At 37.4% G+C, this 13967-nt stretch overlaps 1 protein-coding gene across 16 annotated transcripts in view; it reads right to left on the bottom strand.

Moving 5' to 3' along the window:
* The window catches only part of LOC113966595, a 290519-nt gene that overhangs the window by 82392 nt on the left and 194160 nt on the right, over positions 1-13967 (bottom strand). For 13 of the 16 annotated variants that reach the window (XR_003533884.1, XR_003533886.1, XR_003533887.1 and 10 more), the window contains one exon: positions 12810-12858. Coding sequence is in view for 8 of the 16 variants with exons in the window: in XM_027681488.1 (XP_027537289.1) it covers positions 12810-12858 (49 nt within the window). In the remaining 8 variants the exon portion in view is untranslated. Of the gene's footprint in view, positions 1-2891; positions 3047-12809; positions 12859-13967 lie in introns of those variants that run through there. The other 3 variants (XR_003533882.1, XR_003533883.1, XR_003533889.1) reach the window with 2 other exon arrangements.

Here is a 13967-nt window from a genome sequence, read left to right as displayed (position 1 = left end):
AGAATGTGACTGTCAGACATTACGTAGAATTTGCAGTCTTTTGAAAATTTGTATTTTTGAAATTTAATTGATTCCATGTGCAAAAAAAGGTGGCTACCAAACAAGCTGCTGCATCACTAAGAGTTCACCTTTTTATTAATATCCTAACTCTATGTGTGTTGCAGACCATAAATAAATTTACCAACAGAGTTAGGTAAAGCTAATTAATTAGCTGTAACATTTGACATAAGGATCACAATAGTTAATTGATTATACTCTATATCAAAAATAAGTCTGAATGAAATCTAATGTAAGCTGATGCTGCTCTTGGCCAAACTCCTTCAGGCAGTGAATCACCATGAACAAACGACCTCAACAGTTCCCCAACAATACTATGAATTTGTCTTTTGTTTGTAATTGGATCATTTGGTATTTTAACTGGCCAGCTTTCCAGGCTTATGATCCTACACTTTATCATCCTTATGCTTAATTTGGTGCCAATTGCTGAACACTTCTTTCTTAGTTATTTCATTCTTTGATTCTGGCAAAACTGGGAGAACTGAAGACTTGTTTACTAAAAGCTAAAGTAAAGAGGACACAGCAACAGCAAATCCTCCAAACTGCTTTTACAGGACTTCTGGAAAACAAAAACAAATAAAACAAATAAAAAACTACATACCTTTCTGCCCGTGCCATCATCAGAAAATCTACTGGGCAGGGTACAAGCTGCAGAGGTTGGATCCCTCTCTGATACAGGTACAGGGACCACGAACATCTCAGTCCAAGCCCGGGCAATGGAGCAGTGAGGAGAGAGCTCCAGGCCTCGGCCAAGACAAGCCAAACAGGCAGCTTTCCTCTGCCTGCCACAGATTCTGATTCAGGATATTACTCATCACCCCCAGCAATGAAATTTTGACTCTACTGAAGTCAATGGCAAAACACTTGTTCAGCAGGGCCAAAATTTTGCCTAAGTTTATTACTGACTTTATAGCAGTGACAAAATCTGATATCCTATTTCCAAACTCCTAAGACACCAGCTGCCTTCCTGTTTAGGATCACACGTTACCATAACGTTTTTCCAATTATTAAATAGATATTTGTAGCCATAAAAAGGAAACCGAAGAAGAAATAAAAAGGAAAGCAAAAACAAAATAAAGGACTATTGCTAACATTTAGCAGATATGCTCTAAGTACAATAAATGAATTTTCCAATGTAAAGGCACCAGTTTATTACCAAAATACTTCTTTCCTTTGGATGGAAACTAAGTTCTCTTTTGTCTTTTCTTCCTTTATATTTTTTTTGGTTACTATTCATTATCATTAAATTTCCTGTAATTAAAACTGCTGAATTAAAAACACATGGCTGCTTGTGAAGCCAATGCTTCACAACATACTGACATCCCAGAACCATGTTTAGCCAAGAAAAAGCAGATCAGCTTTCATTATTGCTACAGGATTTATAAAAACTTAGTACAGCTACAGGATTTATAAAAACTTAGTACAGCTACAAGTTGTATCTACTGCCCTATCACCAGTACCTGCACTGGTGAATATAAGCACTGCACAACTTAAAAGTCATCTCACAGAGCATGACATTTTAATGTAAAAATCCGGTTCCCAAAATGTGTGCTGATTTGACTTCTGAGAGCCCATACAATAAGTTTGGGATATCCATTATTTTAAACTAACTTAGAAACACTCACTTTTATGAGATAAAATCAAGGAAACACCACTGAAACAATACATTTCTAGACCTCACTGGCCCAATAATTTTCCAAGAATATAGTTTACCTGCCACTTCCACACTTTTATGTGGTTTGCTTTGTCATTTTACAATTGTAGTTTATAATGCATTATTCACCCCAACCTGCACCTGTCAGAGTTTTTTTTGGCTTCACCTTCTACCTGTGGCACTAGAGAAAAATTGCTTCTTTAAGTAAATTTTTCACATCACAGTAATTAAATACTAGATAATTCTTTTCAAGTAATATGACAGCCACTTTCAAAGGAACAGAGAGAATCATCGTGCATAGAGAGAGATGTTGCCTAAAGATACTGAAAATACTTGTGCACACAGTTCCTGGTGTGGCCAACTTGCTGTGCAATGCCATTCCTCAACTACACAAGGGCATTTCAGACCATGTCTGCTTTTTATGTCCAGTCCTATCCTCTGATATGTAGGAGGATATATACTATGTGACTGGCATTTAGAGAAATGCGTTACAGTAGGTTTTGAAGGATGCCATTTGTGTATTCATAATGAGCAGAACAAAAACAGGAATGAACTCTAAGTACTGCGTGAAGAGCAAAGGGCAATCCTTTCCGTACAATTTCCTTTTCAACTCTCATTTTATATGCTTGGTTTATTTTTTGAAAAACACAAAAATGGCAGGTTTTGGATCCTTATGACGAGTACTATATGTGTAAAGGCACAAGCCAACTTCTATATTTATACTCATCTTTCAGATGCAATATTGACATTTTCTTAGATTATAATAAAAGCTGTAATGACTTCAGAGTTGGTCTCCAGGAATAAAACTGACTAAAATATGTGCCGAAATACATAAATGAGAATTTTGCAATGTACAAACTTTCAGCAAATATCATCAGGCAGTATGTTCTCTGTGACATAGAACTTGTTCCTTCCAGTGTAAAATACAGGAGAAGGATCATTGTTTGGAGTCACGCAGCACCCTCCATAATTAAAAAGCAAGGCAAATTTCAAAGCATGAGAAGACTATGCAACACTTCAACTCTTGGAGAAGAGAGAGAGGTGGGAATTTTGAAATTTGCTGCAGGCCAGTTATGAGAATCCTCCTTTAATTTTCCTCAAGCTTAATAACGCACATTACAAGAGTTCAAAACAAAGGGTGATATTTTTTCTATAGCTCAGCTTCTGGTACCTAACTTACCTCATTTAAGAAGGCACATTTCCATGCCCATCAACGGTCAGAGAGGGGCTCTTCCAAAGGAAAATTCCAATTGCCTCTTTTTCTGAGCTGTCTTTCAACATCAGATTGTGGAAATACTCCCCAAACTCTTCAAGAATGGGTGCTCGAGAACCATACCACAAAATAAAGGGTTCTAATGAGTGATTATTAATTTCTATTTCTGTCTGCCTCCACTGAGGGCACAGAAAGTAGACTTTTAATCCTAGAAACTGCAGGAAATTCTTCAAAAGCTATAACTGAACTATAAAAGTAAGGAATTAACTCAAACTGTTAGAAATTACTGTGCTACATGGGTAAAGGCACACCCAGCTGAGCTAAAGCACTGCACTGTAAGAAAAACTGACAAGGATCTCATTTAATTACCTGCATAAATATGAACTTGAAATAAGTTAATTGAGCAAAAGAACCTTATGACAGGATGTCATTTCTTTTTTTTTTTTAAACAAAAAAACCCAAAGCTATGCCTCAAAAGCAGTATTAGCAAAAGCTTTGCAAAAGGAACAATCAAAGATCAGTAAACAAAGAGAGAAGTGCCCAGTGAATGGGTGATGCAAAGGCTACCTTCTGTTTCCAAGAAGGAAAAAGAGGCAGGAGCACCACTGGGAATGAGCAATAGGAAGGGGTAGAGCAGAACTGACTAAGATGAAAGTAGAAGCGACTCTGGGACAAAACTGAGATGCCTCAAAGTGGTATTACAGTGAGCACTGGAGAGTTTCAAAATCCAGAAAAGCAACTTCCTGACTGGTTTTCAAAAAGAAGATGTGGCCAATGGAAGTAACGCAGGTGTGATACCTTAACAGATTTCTAGTGTGATGGGCCTATATTGCTGAATTTTAAGTGCACGGTCCTTTTGGAGAGAGAGTTCTAAGAAAAAACATATAAGAGAGTACAGCAGTTAAACTAGTAAATGACAGAGGAAAGCAGAAAAAAATCTAATGAAAAAAATATGGGAACCATACACAGAAAACTTTTATTTCAAAACTGACTTCTTAATTTCAGACTGAATTCTATCTGAAAGTCAATTAGGATTTCTGCTTGCCTGCTGTTAATAAGGTGGTGAAAGTCACTTTGACACTACTTTTGTGCTCTCAGAGGTAAAGACTGAAGTGTTTGACTGTCAGTGAACCCAAATAAATGGAAACACATCTGTATAACAAGACCATCATTCCTTCCTAACTTCCTGAGTAACGCATTGGAAATAAATCCTTTTGACTTTACTCTGGTATGTTTTCCACCAGGGTATGGTGCACACAATCTTATGTAGCCCATTTTGCTAACTATTATGATATCACATTAAACTGCTGAGAAGAGAACAGTTGTTACAGAATCAACAGAACAAAAATTTCAGAGTTTGTTTTCTTATTTTAACTGTGAGACTTTGGGTACGTATAGTTATCAAGAAGAAAAACAGAAATGAATGTGCATGAGCAGAAAATAAACAGAAAACTGCTGAATTAGTACTGTAATTCCAGTATAATGGGCCTGATGCCTCCCCTTCTGTTTTGTAAATATTTTTTCAAGTATCTCCTATCATTCCCATTGAAAGCTGATTTCCTGTTCTCAGTTATACACAACATGGGCAATGAGGCACAAGGTAGAAAGTGACTTTGGTCTGGCTGGAAGAATGTTCTTTGAGATGACGCATGATTCACCCCAGGAGATTTTAAAAATTGTATCTGTGAAAGCAATACTGATGTTTAACTTGAGTTTTGGGGGGGGGGGGGGCAGGGTAGAAGAAGCATATTTGGGGTTCTTAGCACCAAAAATCTTGTATTATATTGTTTTCCAGAAATGCCACCTCACAGATGGAGTACAGCAGCAGTCCCTCTTCTAATTTCATTCCCCAGTTGTTCTGGTCTGAGGGCTGTTTATCATCAGTCTCCCATGCTGCCATAATCACTTTCTAGACTGTGTCATAGATTCCTCACTGCTTACTGGTTCATTACTCAGGAACACATTCTAACAAATTATTTCAGTTTAAGACAGATTTTTCAACGTACTCTTCTCAGATGGAATGTTGCGCTGGTTTATAACAGGCAAAATGTCAGGCGCCACAGACATTTGATTTGGGTGTGCTCTGAAAACTTTGAAATCTTATCCAGGATTATCCACCTCCTTGTGGTGTCCCTTCCTCCTCCCTTTTTCATAACTTCAGGTCACAACAGACGCCTATTTGTTTCCTTTTCTGCTCCTGGATTTCTACAATCTCATCCTAAGTCTGACATCTATTGCAGAGATACTCTTGTGGAGTATTCCCACTGCAAGCTCAGATTTCTGAGTTCTGATTCCTTTGATATTAATCCTTGGTAGGATTTTTTTTTTTTTTTGGCAATAACAATTCTTCTCAACAGTTTCTTAATTTTTAAAAGGAATATAAAAATAAAAGTTTGCTACGAAAAAATAAATCAGTCGTTTTGTGCTCAAAAGATGAATAATACTTTGACTGAAATACAAGCCCACCATGGAAGGGCAGCAAAAAGACCGGATACTGCCTCATTCCTACACTGGCCCTATCATTATTTTGACCTCTTTTGTCATGTTTGAGGGGTTCAAATAGAAGTTCTTAGCACCTCAGCAGACCAGCCACACACTAGAAAAGATCATGGTGCTGACAACATCAAATTTGTTGTCCAAAACATCCAAAAAACCCCCTGTCTTAAATTCAGCAGTAAAATGTTGGAAAAACTCTGAGGAATCAAACAGTTTATGGAAGGAAACAGGTAACTCCTCTCTCCTCTACAACTTAAAAGTGGATAGGAGAAATACTGCAGAAAGAGAAGTTTGTCTTGTACATGAAAATTCTAATGTATGCAATGATTTCTGGTTTGGGAATTTTTTCTTTATTTTTTTCCTTCTTTGTTTTCTTTTTTTTTTAATAAAACCCAAGGGACAGAAAATTTTTTACCTGAGAAGATAAAAAGAAAAATGAATTTTCAAAGTCCACACTACACTACTTAAAATTCAGCAGGCACTGACTAGAAAACCTCTTTTCCTAGATTCTTCTTGACATACTGTGGTATTACTTTAAATTTGCAACAAGATGAATTTTACCAAACTTAACTCCAGCTATGAACTGGGAACCACGATGATCAGTTGGTCATCTTTTAATGTTACCTATATGTGTCTTTAACTGCAAAGAGTTTCATTTGCCTTTGAAAGCACTAGTTTTCAGTGCACACTGAATAGATTTTTATGCACACCTTCTACTCAGCAACCTCACAGTTCTTAGTATTTTTGGAAATAATATGCAAACCTGCTTCTACCTAAATTTACTTTCTAGAATCCTTGCCTTGCCCACATTCTTGCTATATTTTCAGACCACGTGGTCTTTACTCCACCATTAATTATATTCTTGTTTTACCTTAGCACCTTCTTTCCTGTGCTTCATAGAGTTGGGGTTTCTTTTTTTATTTTTTTCACTGTTATTCAATACACCACAAATCGGAATTTTCTTCATTTTCTTCCAACACAACAAACATCTCAAATGCACCTTCTGCTCCCCTACTTCATCTATTTTTGTTGATGTTTTCTACTTGCTCTAACAGACTTGGTTTGGATGTCCTGGTGTATTTTGTCCTCATCCTATGTTTGCTTTCCAGTTGGAGAGTTTCCTGGCAGACAAGGACTGTAAATTTGCTTTGTAGAGCACAGAGGCAAACAGTCACGACTTAATGAGTAAGATACCCGGTTGCTCAGGAGAAACAGGTGTTATTCACCATGTTATGAGACATATTCTGCCCTACAAACTCCCAGTTCACATCAAAAGAGAAAATCTGAACATTGCTTCTAACACTCTTGACAAAAAATTACCTATTTACCTATGTAACTTTGACGGTATTTGATGCATTTCTCAGTGTCCCATATCCACCATATTTTAAAGAAGATAGGGTAGCCCATTGCAGCTTTAAGTGACACAAAACAACTTTGTAGCTTACCATTTTTTATCAAGGGTTTGTCATTTGCCTGTTCTCAAAGCTTATTCATAGTATGTTACTGAATCCATTGGCAAAACACAGACGCCATGTACTCATCTTTTATGTACAAAAGGATTTGTTTAGCATTAGACACACATTCTCAGGATTGTACGTCTGTTTCATTTAGTGGTAAGAAAAGGCTAAAGTAAAATCCAAACAAAATTACCACAATGTTTCAAATCCCAATTTATCTTCAGCTATTCTGTAAGTACAGGATCTTCCCATAGGCACTTTCTTAGCCATTTAGGAAGCTGCCATGCTGAAGCTGAAATACTTGTAACTAGCTTGGGTTTTAGTTTTCGGGTTTTGAGTTGTCTTTTCTTTTTTTTTTTTTTTTTATCTATCCACAATTTACTAGCAAGCACTCCCTTTTATTTAAGCTTTTCTGAAGTGGGACTTTCCCCCTGCATTTTCAGCAGCACATTTCAGATGCCTGCGGAAACAAAGGATGGAGAAAAATGGAGAATCTGCTCCTGGACCAAGAGCTCCAGGAAGGTTGTTCCTTGTTATTTCAGAAAGCAGTATTCAGACAGTGCACTAGGAAATACAACTCAAAATAGGAGCAATGATAAAGGCTGAAGAGACTTCTTTTACCAAATGCGACCCACTAAAGTAGGTCTTGTCATTCAAATCAGCCTGCCAGACATGAGAAGTTATCATAATGAAAGAAAATTTTTTTCTGACCAACTCTTTATGAGTTTAACAACAAGAATCACTGTGCATAAATTCCCTCTGAAATACTAGAAAACTGTGTCTGTTGGGGTGGGCTGGGGTGAAGCAATACGACAATGTGGGGAATCATGGAGAGAACGGAAAGACAGACTGAACACAAGGGATCCTCTAGTCCACCATGTTTCCACAAAGCAGCACCAGTTATTCTTGTCCTTCCTAAGACACTTGGCTAGTTACTCCATTCAAACGTTCCTTGTAAATTAGACCTCCGAGATCTCTGATTATCATCACTACACTCTACCTCCCTCTTGCTGTACGGAGCCCAAAACGGGATATCACACTCCAGACTACCAACACAGCCACAGCTAAGGAGGGAGTGTCTGTCAACAGCAACTGAGCTCTCTGCAAAGACATACATTTTAACCGAAGTACTGACAGAGAAACTCATGTCCTGTTTCTAAATAACTAAAGCTCTCCTCTCAGAGATCTCCAATGTCCCTTTAATCATCTGAACTTGGAAGCCAGTTCTAACTGTGTTGCATCACAGAAAAATTAAGATAATATTTAGAACGCATTTGCTCTTTCGAACCTCTAGTAGTGGAATGAGCACGGATCAGAAACAATCTCAACTCTGAAACACTTGATTAGCAAACAATAGAAATGGTCATGCAAGACAGGTGAGGACACATTTGTCTTCAGTGCTAGTGCCACATTTATCTTCAGTGCTAGTGCCACAACTGATGACCCTGCACAAGAACAGAAGGCACAGTGCTCACATTTCTTGCTGCAAGCAGATATTCCTCCATAAGAACCTTAAAAAGCAAGGGTATAATCAGTTTGAATGACAACCCTATTAAGAGCTGTGCCTATAAGCCTTCCTTAAACATCAATGAAACATTTCAACAGGATGACATTAGGAAACAGCAAAATACCAAGGGATTTCAGCCCAGTTAAATGGAGGGTTGATGCTGGGAGAAGGCAAGATCCCAGAGTCACACAGCTGGACAGTGGGATATGGAGACTCCTTGGAGGCCACCTTTGGTTTCCCAAGGACTCTGTTTTGCTTGCTCAGAGCAGCTAGTCATGCTGCTTTGGCTACAGACATGTCCTGCACAAGTTTCCCAGCTGCTGGGGAAAAACCCAGAGGAGATGAAAGCTCAGGGCAGCAATTTCTGCATGGTTGTATTCAAGATTATTTGTAGTGTAATGACATGTGTGCAGGTCTCAAGTAATATATTTATAATGCTGTAACACATACTGGCCTTGAGTAAATCACTAAGCACACACCTTTTCGTGGTTTCAGTGGCCCTATTTACATGAGTATATGAGGTTTATCCACAGCCAAAACCTTCAAACTAGATTTTCCATATATTTGTGCTATCACCTACTTCATTCTCTCAAAGAATGAACCTGAAAACTCACAGCTTAAATTGATAATTTGTTAATGTTTCACATTTTACAAAACCACAAGCACAATGATTAAAGGAGTGCAAAATATATATTTGCCACATGATACAGTTAGTAGGAAATATTTGAGACATATTTTCCTCAAAAAAAAAAAGGCCGGTTCATTAAAAACAAAGTTACTCGCAAGGAAATGTGCCAATTCATTTGTCAATTAAAAAGGCAGAGAGTGTTTTAAAATTGCTCAAATATTCTATTTAGATATTTTCAAGGTGAAAAAGTTCTGATTTAAAGTTCAAAATTATCCTTTTGGGTTTCTTTCCCTAAAGACTAATACAGATATGCAGAAAAACAAACCAAAATTAAATATTTCAAACATATTGATATATTTCACTTGATCTGATTCACCTTACCCCAACCTTTATTTATAAAATAAAATGTATTTTATCTTTTTTTAAAAAAATTCTTGGCACATATGACAATTATTTCCATCTTCATGTTCTGTAAAGTCATTTCATTAAAATATCTGAAGAATATTTTTAGTAATATTTTGAATGTATCTTTTTTCCTTACCCCTGAATTCTTTCATCATTAGGGATGTACATTTTAAAAAATAGTCTTAAAATTAAAGAGTTCTCCTTTTTCAGTAGCTTACTCTTCCCAAGGCCTTAGTCAATGATTTCTAACATTATAGAATATATTCTTATAGCAACTAATTGTGAAGCCACAGCAAGAAGTCTTTAATTCAAGGTGAAGAATAGGTATCTGGGAGACATAAGAAATGCTGGCAATGATTCCGATTTACAAGAAAGTATTAAACCAACAACCCAAAAGCCCAAGACAAAAAAGCAAATTGTTCTAGAGACAAAATGCAGCATCAGACAGGCATTTTTAGCTTTTTTTTTTCTCTGTGAAATAGGGAGCATTGTACTTGTTGAATCTGGAACGCTCCCAAAACCAAGGACATAGATGTTCACAAGAGGAAGTCCTTGCAAAATTGGCAATAAATAGGAGCAATGGTGTCATATATATGTGGCAGTTTCTCCACTTACAGTCATCAACCCACTGGCTTATAAAACTGTACTCAACGTTTGGCAGAAGTTTATACCACAGGAGGGTATTGCCTCATCTGTTTGAAGTACACTGGACAGGTTTGTTGCACTCAGGGGGAGATACGTCCTTGGTGGATTGTCTTCTGCATCTATCGGTCAAGGAAAGATCTTTGCCCCTTTCATGTCCCTTGCTGCACAGCCCCAAAGAGCTTTTTGACATCTCCCCCAGTCAGGTCAGCATTTTACTTTTCAACTAATAAGAATATGTTTAATTAACAAGCACACAAAATTCTGCAGTTACCAAGGATGCAACTCCCTAATATTTAAATAATCTTTTTTTTCAGCAAGTTACTTACTTTGTTTAACCCATTTGAGCTACTGTGGGAACTGATCCTTTGTACAAAATGGTTTTGTACAAACTGCAAGCAAGGTTGTGGGTCTGGCCAGGGCTGGTCTCTGATGTGAGTAGCCAGTTCAGGGGAGTGACCACTAACAAGTCTTAATTGCAATCAAACTGTGAGTTAAGTGTCTAGGTAGTGTTCATTTTGCACATTTTCACATCCGAATGTCTGTATTTTTGTAGTCATTTCTAAGTTTGGTGTCACATGACATTTTGCCAGAAAAATATCTACACTTATAACAGTTCGGTGCTAAAATCCTGCCTCCTGGGCAAACAGTGATTTAAATGTGATTAATATTAAATCTATGTGCACGTGTTAGTAAATGTAATGTTTACATCCTTGTAAAACAGTCACTGGAAGCACAAATTTGAAGTCTTTATGTCAAGATAAAACATTTATAATATACCATAGCCATTACAACATAAGGGAAAAAAAAAAAGTCAGCTGTACTAGCAGCCAATAATGCTGAAATCAGCATTTTCATTATGAAGTTATTAATATCCTTCTTACTGATTATCATCCATTTCTTTGTATCATCAAGATGCTCCAGGCACAGAGTAGATGCAATGTGCTGGTCTGGATCCTTGGTCTCAGAGACGTGAAAATGACCAATCCAGAACACCCTCATTTACCAGCACCAGGACCATAGTGAGTTAATATGTTATTACAGAAAAAAGAAACACACAGGACAGTTTGCCATCTTTCCTACCAAGGTTGCTTTTTGAATCCCTCACTGAATCCATCAATGCCTTTGTAACAACGTGCAACGTTTCAGACAGAGAAGCTAATCCAAAAATTTAGGTACGGACAACATGTTAAGTTTCTTATTAAAAATTATTTGATTTCAGCAGCTGCTTTTCTGACTAACTGGATCTTCTGCAAAGTATTCCAATATTTAAACACTTCAAAAGAGGGTTTCAAGTCTGCTTATCAAGAAAGAAATATTTAAATGGAAAAAACAACTTCTACACAAAAGAGTCCAACTACGTTGGACATCCCAAAAACTTTTGATTTTCTCAGTGTTAGTATTTCCCTAAAATAAAATGTTTAGCATTGGACTCTCACTTGACAAAGAATCCTACAAGTCACATCTGCTGAAGTAAGTAAAGGAAATATATGCAAAGGTCAGGCACTATTACACACAGTATCCTAACAGTATCCTAAAAAATCTTCTCTTAGTATTTAGCAGCCTGGTCGATAGTCTGAGACTCTCAGTCTAGTAGGTCCCAGCCTTCATTTTTTTCAAAATGAACTCAAAGACATAGGTATCAGTAATTGGTGCAGTGCTAGAAGAAAAATCAGTAAGAAGATGGCAGCCACAACAATCTCCCCTTGTGCTTGTTGCAAGCAGTAGCAGTAATTAAAGCTTCTGAACTGCAAAAACTTTCTTCTAAAACTGGGATTTTATTTTAATGACAACATTTCCATTTAACAAAGTCAAGTGGATATTAGGACAAACATTTTGTTTATTTAGTTAAATCAAAAGATCTGTAATCTCCTCTCAAAAATATTTTAAAACCTAGTATCTTTTCTGAATTTTGTTTTGATTTACTTTCTTTCACATAGTTCAAATAAGGATGCATCATGTAAGCCTATAAGTTTCTTCTGCTTTTTACATGGAGACAAATTAAAGGTCAATTTTCAGCACATTATATATTTCTTTTTTTCAGACTATTTAAACATCTTGAAAATTTGGTTAAAGAAACTGAAATCTAATGTTTTATGGTATCATTTATTTCACTGTACTGAAAACAAACAAACAAAACCACCGAAATTCGCTACCTCTTCCCAGTAAAAAATGAAATCACTAGTAAGGGATCACCTCTCATGTTTTCGTAAAATTAAACACTAATTTTTGTCCAGATAGATTTTGCGTATTTGCCACAGTTCAGCTATGAACCACTCACAGAAAATCCCAAGAACATAATGTAAACATAAAATGCTACTGTCTGTTGTCTACAGACACCTCAGTTTTACAGTGGGGGTGTTGATGCTTTCAACCTTTTATTACCTGAAAAACCATCAACAGCTTTATAATGCTGAATGCAACACAGTTCAGTGTGCATTTGCAAAATTCACTTTTAAGAAAGGGCAGATGTGTGCCAGCACATCTGGAAACCACTTTTAATTATACTTTCCTCAAGTGGGAAAGCAGTAGCTTGTACCCATAGTGAAGGTTTTATACCTGACCACACAAACACCAGCAACCACCTGTGTTTTACACTGATTTTCATTATAGACTATATCACATTACTACCCTATTGTTCCAGAACGTCATCTGAAGCTGTTGTGTGACTAAGCTGCATCAAGTGTGGTCTTGAAAAGGCCTCTACTCTACAAAAATGTAATAAACTTGATTGCAGTTAGGGTACTTACCAGTGAGGGTATCACAATATGCCTTCTCCTAAACTTGGCTTCTCTTGCTCTGAAAGTCATAAAAGATATACATTAACAGTCATTATTACCAGTCTGGGAATTGGAATTTAGCAAACTCATGTATGCCCCCAAACGAGATACCTTTGGAATTCCTTTCCAGTATTTGTTTCTTTCCTACTATTAATCCAGCAGTATTTTAGCCAAATACTCTGCTGCTTCAGCCATGCTCTGAGACTACAAATTTCAAATGTGATCTGTCAGCCTGACCCTATTTCGATTCCGTCATCAATATTTTCATAGGTTGCAAACATTGTGAGTTACACAATTACGTTGGGTTTTCTAAACTTAAACCTTCCTCCCCTACTCCCCGTTGCCCCACCCAAACATAACAGACTTTTTACATCACTGTTCCTCATTTCTGGTAATTAAAAAAAAAACTTTCAGATGTTTGCGAAACCCTTTTCTTCTTCACAACACTCTTCCTATATTTTGGAAGGCTGTAATGTTGACATGCAAAATGTTGTATGTCCCAGTGGAAGGGAAAGGACAAACATTTGCAACTCTCAGGCACTGGGAGACGTGGCATGTCCAGGGACAGACTGATCAGAAGTGGACACCGGGATGTACAAATTTGTAAGACGTAAAGCCCAAAATTTTGCAGACTGTGTTTTAAGATAATTTGCTATGCTGACCTGCATAAGGTACAGGGAACTTTAAAAACCCCAAATAATCACTTTAGTATAATTTAATTTGCTTATCTGTTACTATGCTTGAAAGAAAGGCCTCTACATTGTTATGCACCTAAGAACCCACATTCACCTGTCTGCTACTTTCTGTCTATAACCCAGGACTTACATTCTGTGGTAACTCATGAAGCCACAGAGGATCCTTCACAGGACTGAGCCCTCTCCCAGTGCTCTGCCCATGTAACTTCACCACACGCTGCCAAGGGCTCTGGGATTGCAGCTGAAAGAAACTCATCCCACTCTGGGGAAGCCTCAAAGTAGACCTCAGCCCGGGATCCCTAAACAGCCGCTCTCCTCCCTCTCTGCCAGGCAGAACAACAACTGATCTGTACAGTCACAAGTACCTTGGCTTCTCTCCTGCCCTCCTATCGCTCTCCCCGCTCTGTTATGCACAGCTGCACCGAGGCGCAGA

Source organism: Neopelma chrysocephalum, unplaced genomic scaffold (genome assembly GCF_003984885.1).
Source record: "Neopelma chrysocephalum unplaced genomic scaffold, ASM398488v2 Primary Assembly neopelma1_60, whole genome shotgun sequence".
NCBI lineage: Eukaryota > Metazoa > Chordata > Aves > Passeriformes > Pipridae > Neopelma > Neopelma chrysocephalum.
This window is presented reverse-complemented; position numbering and strand designations above follow the sequence as displayed.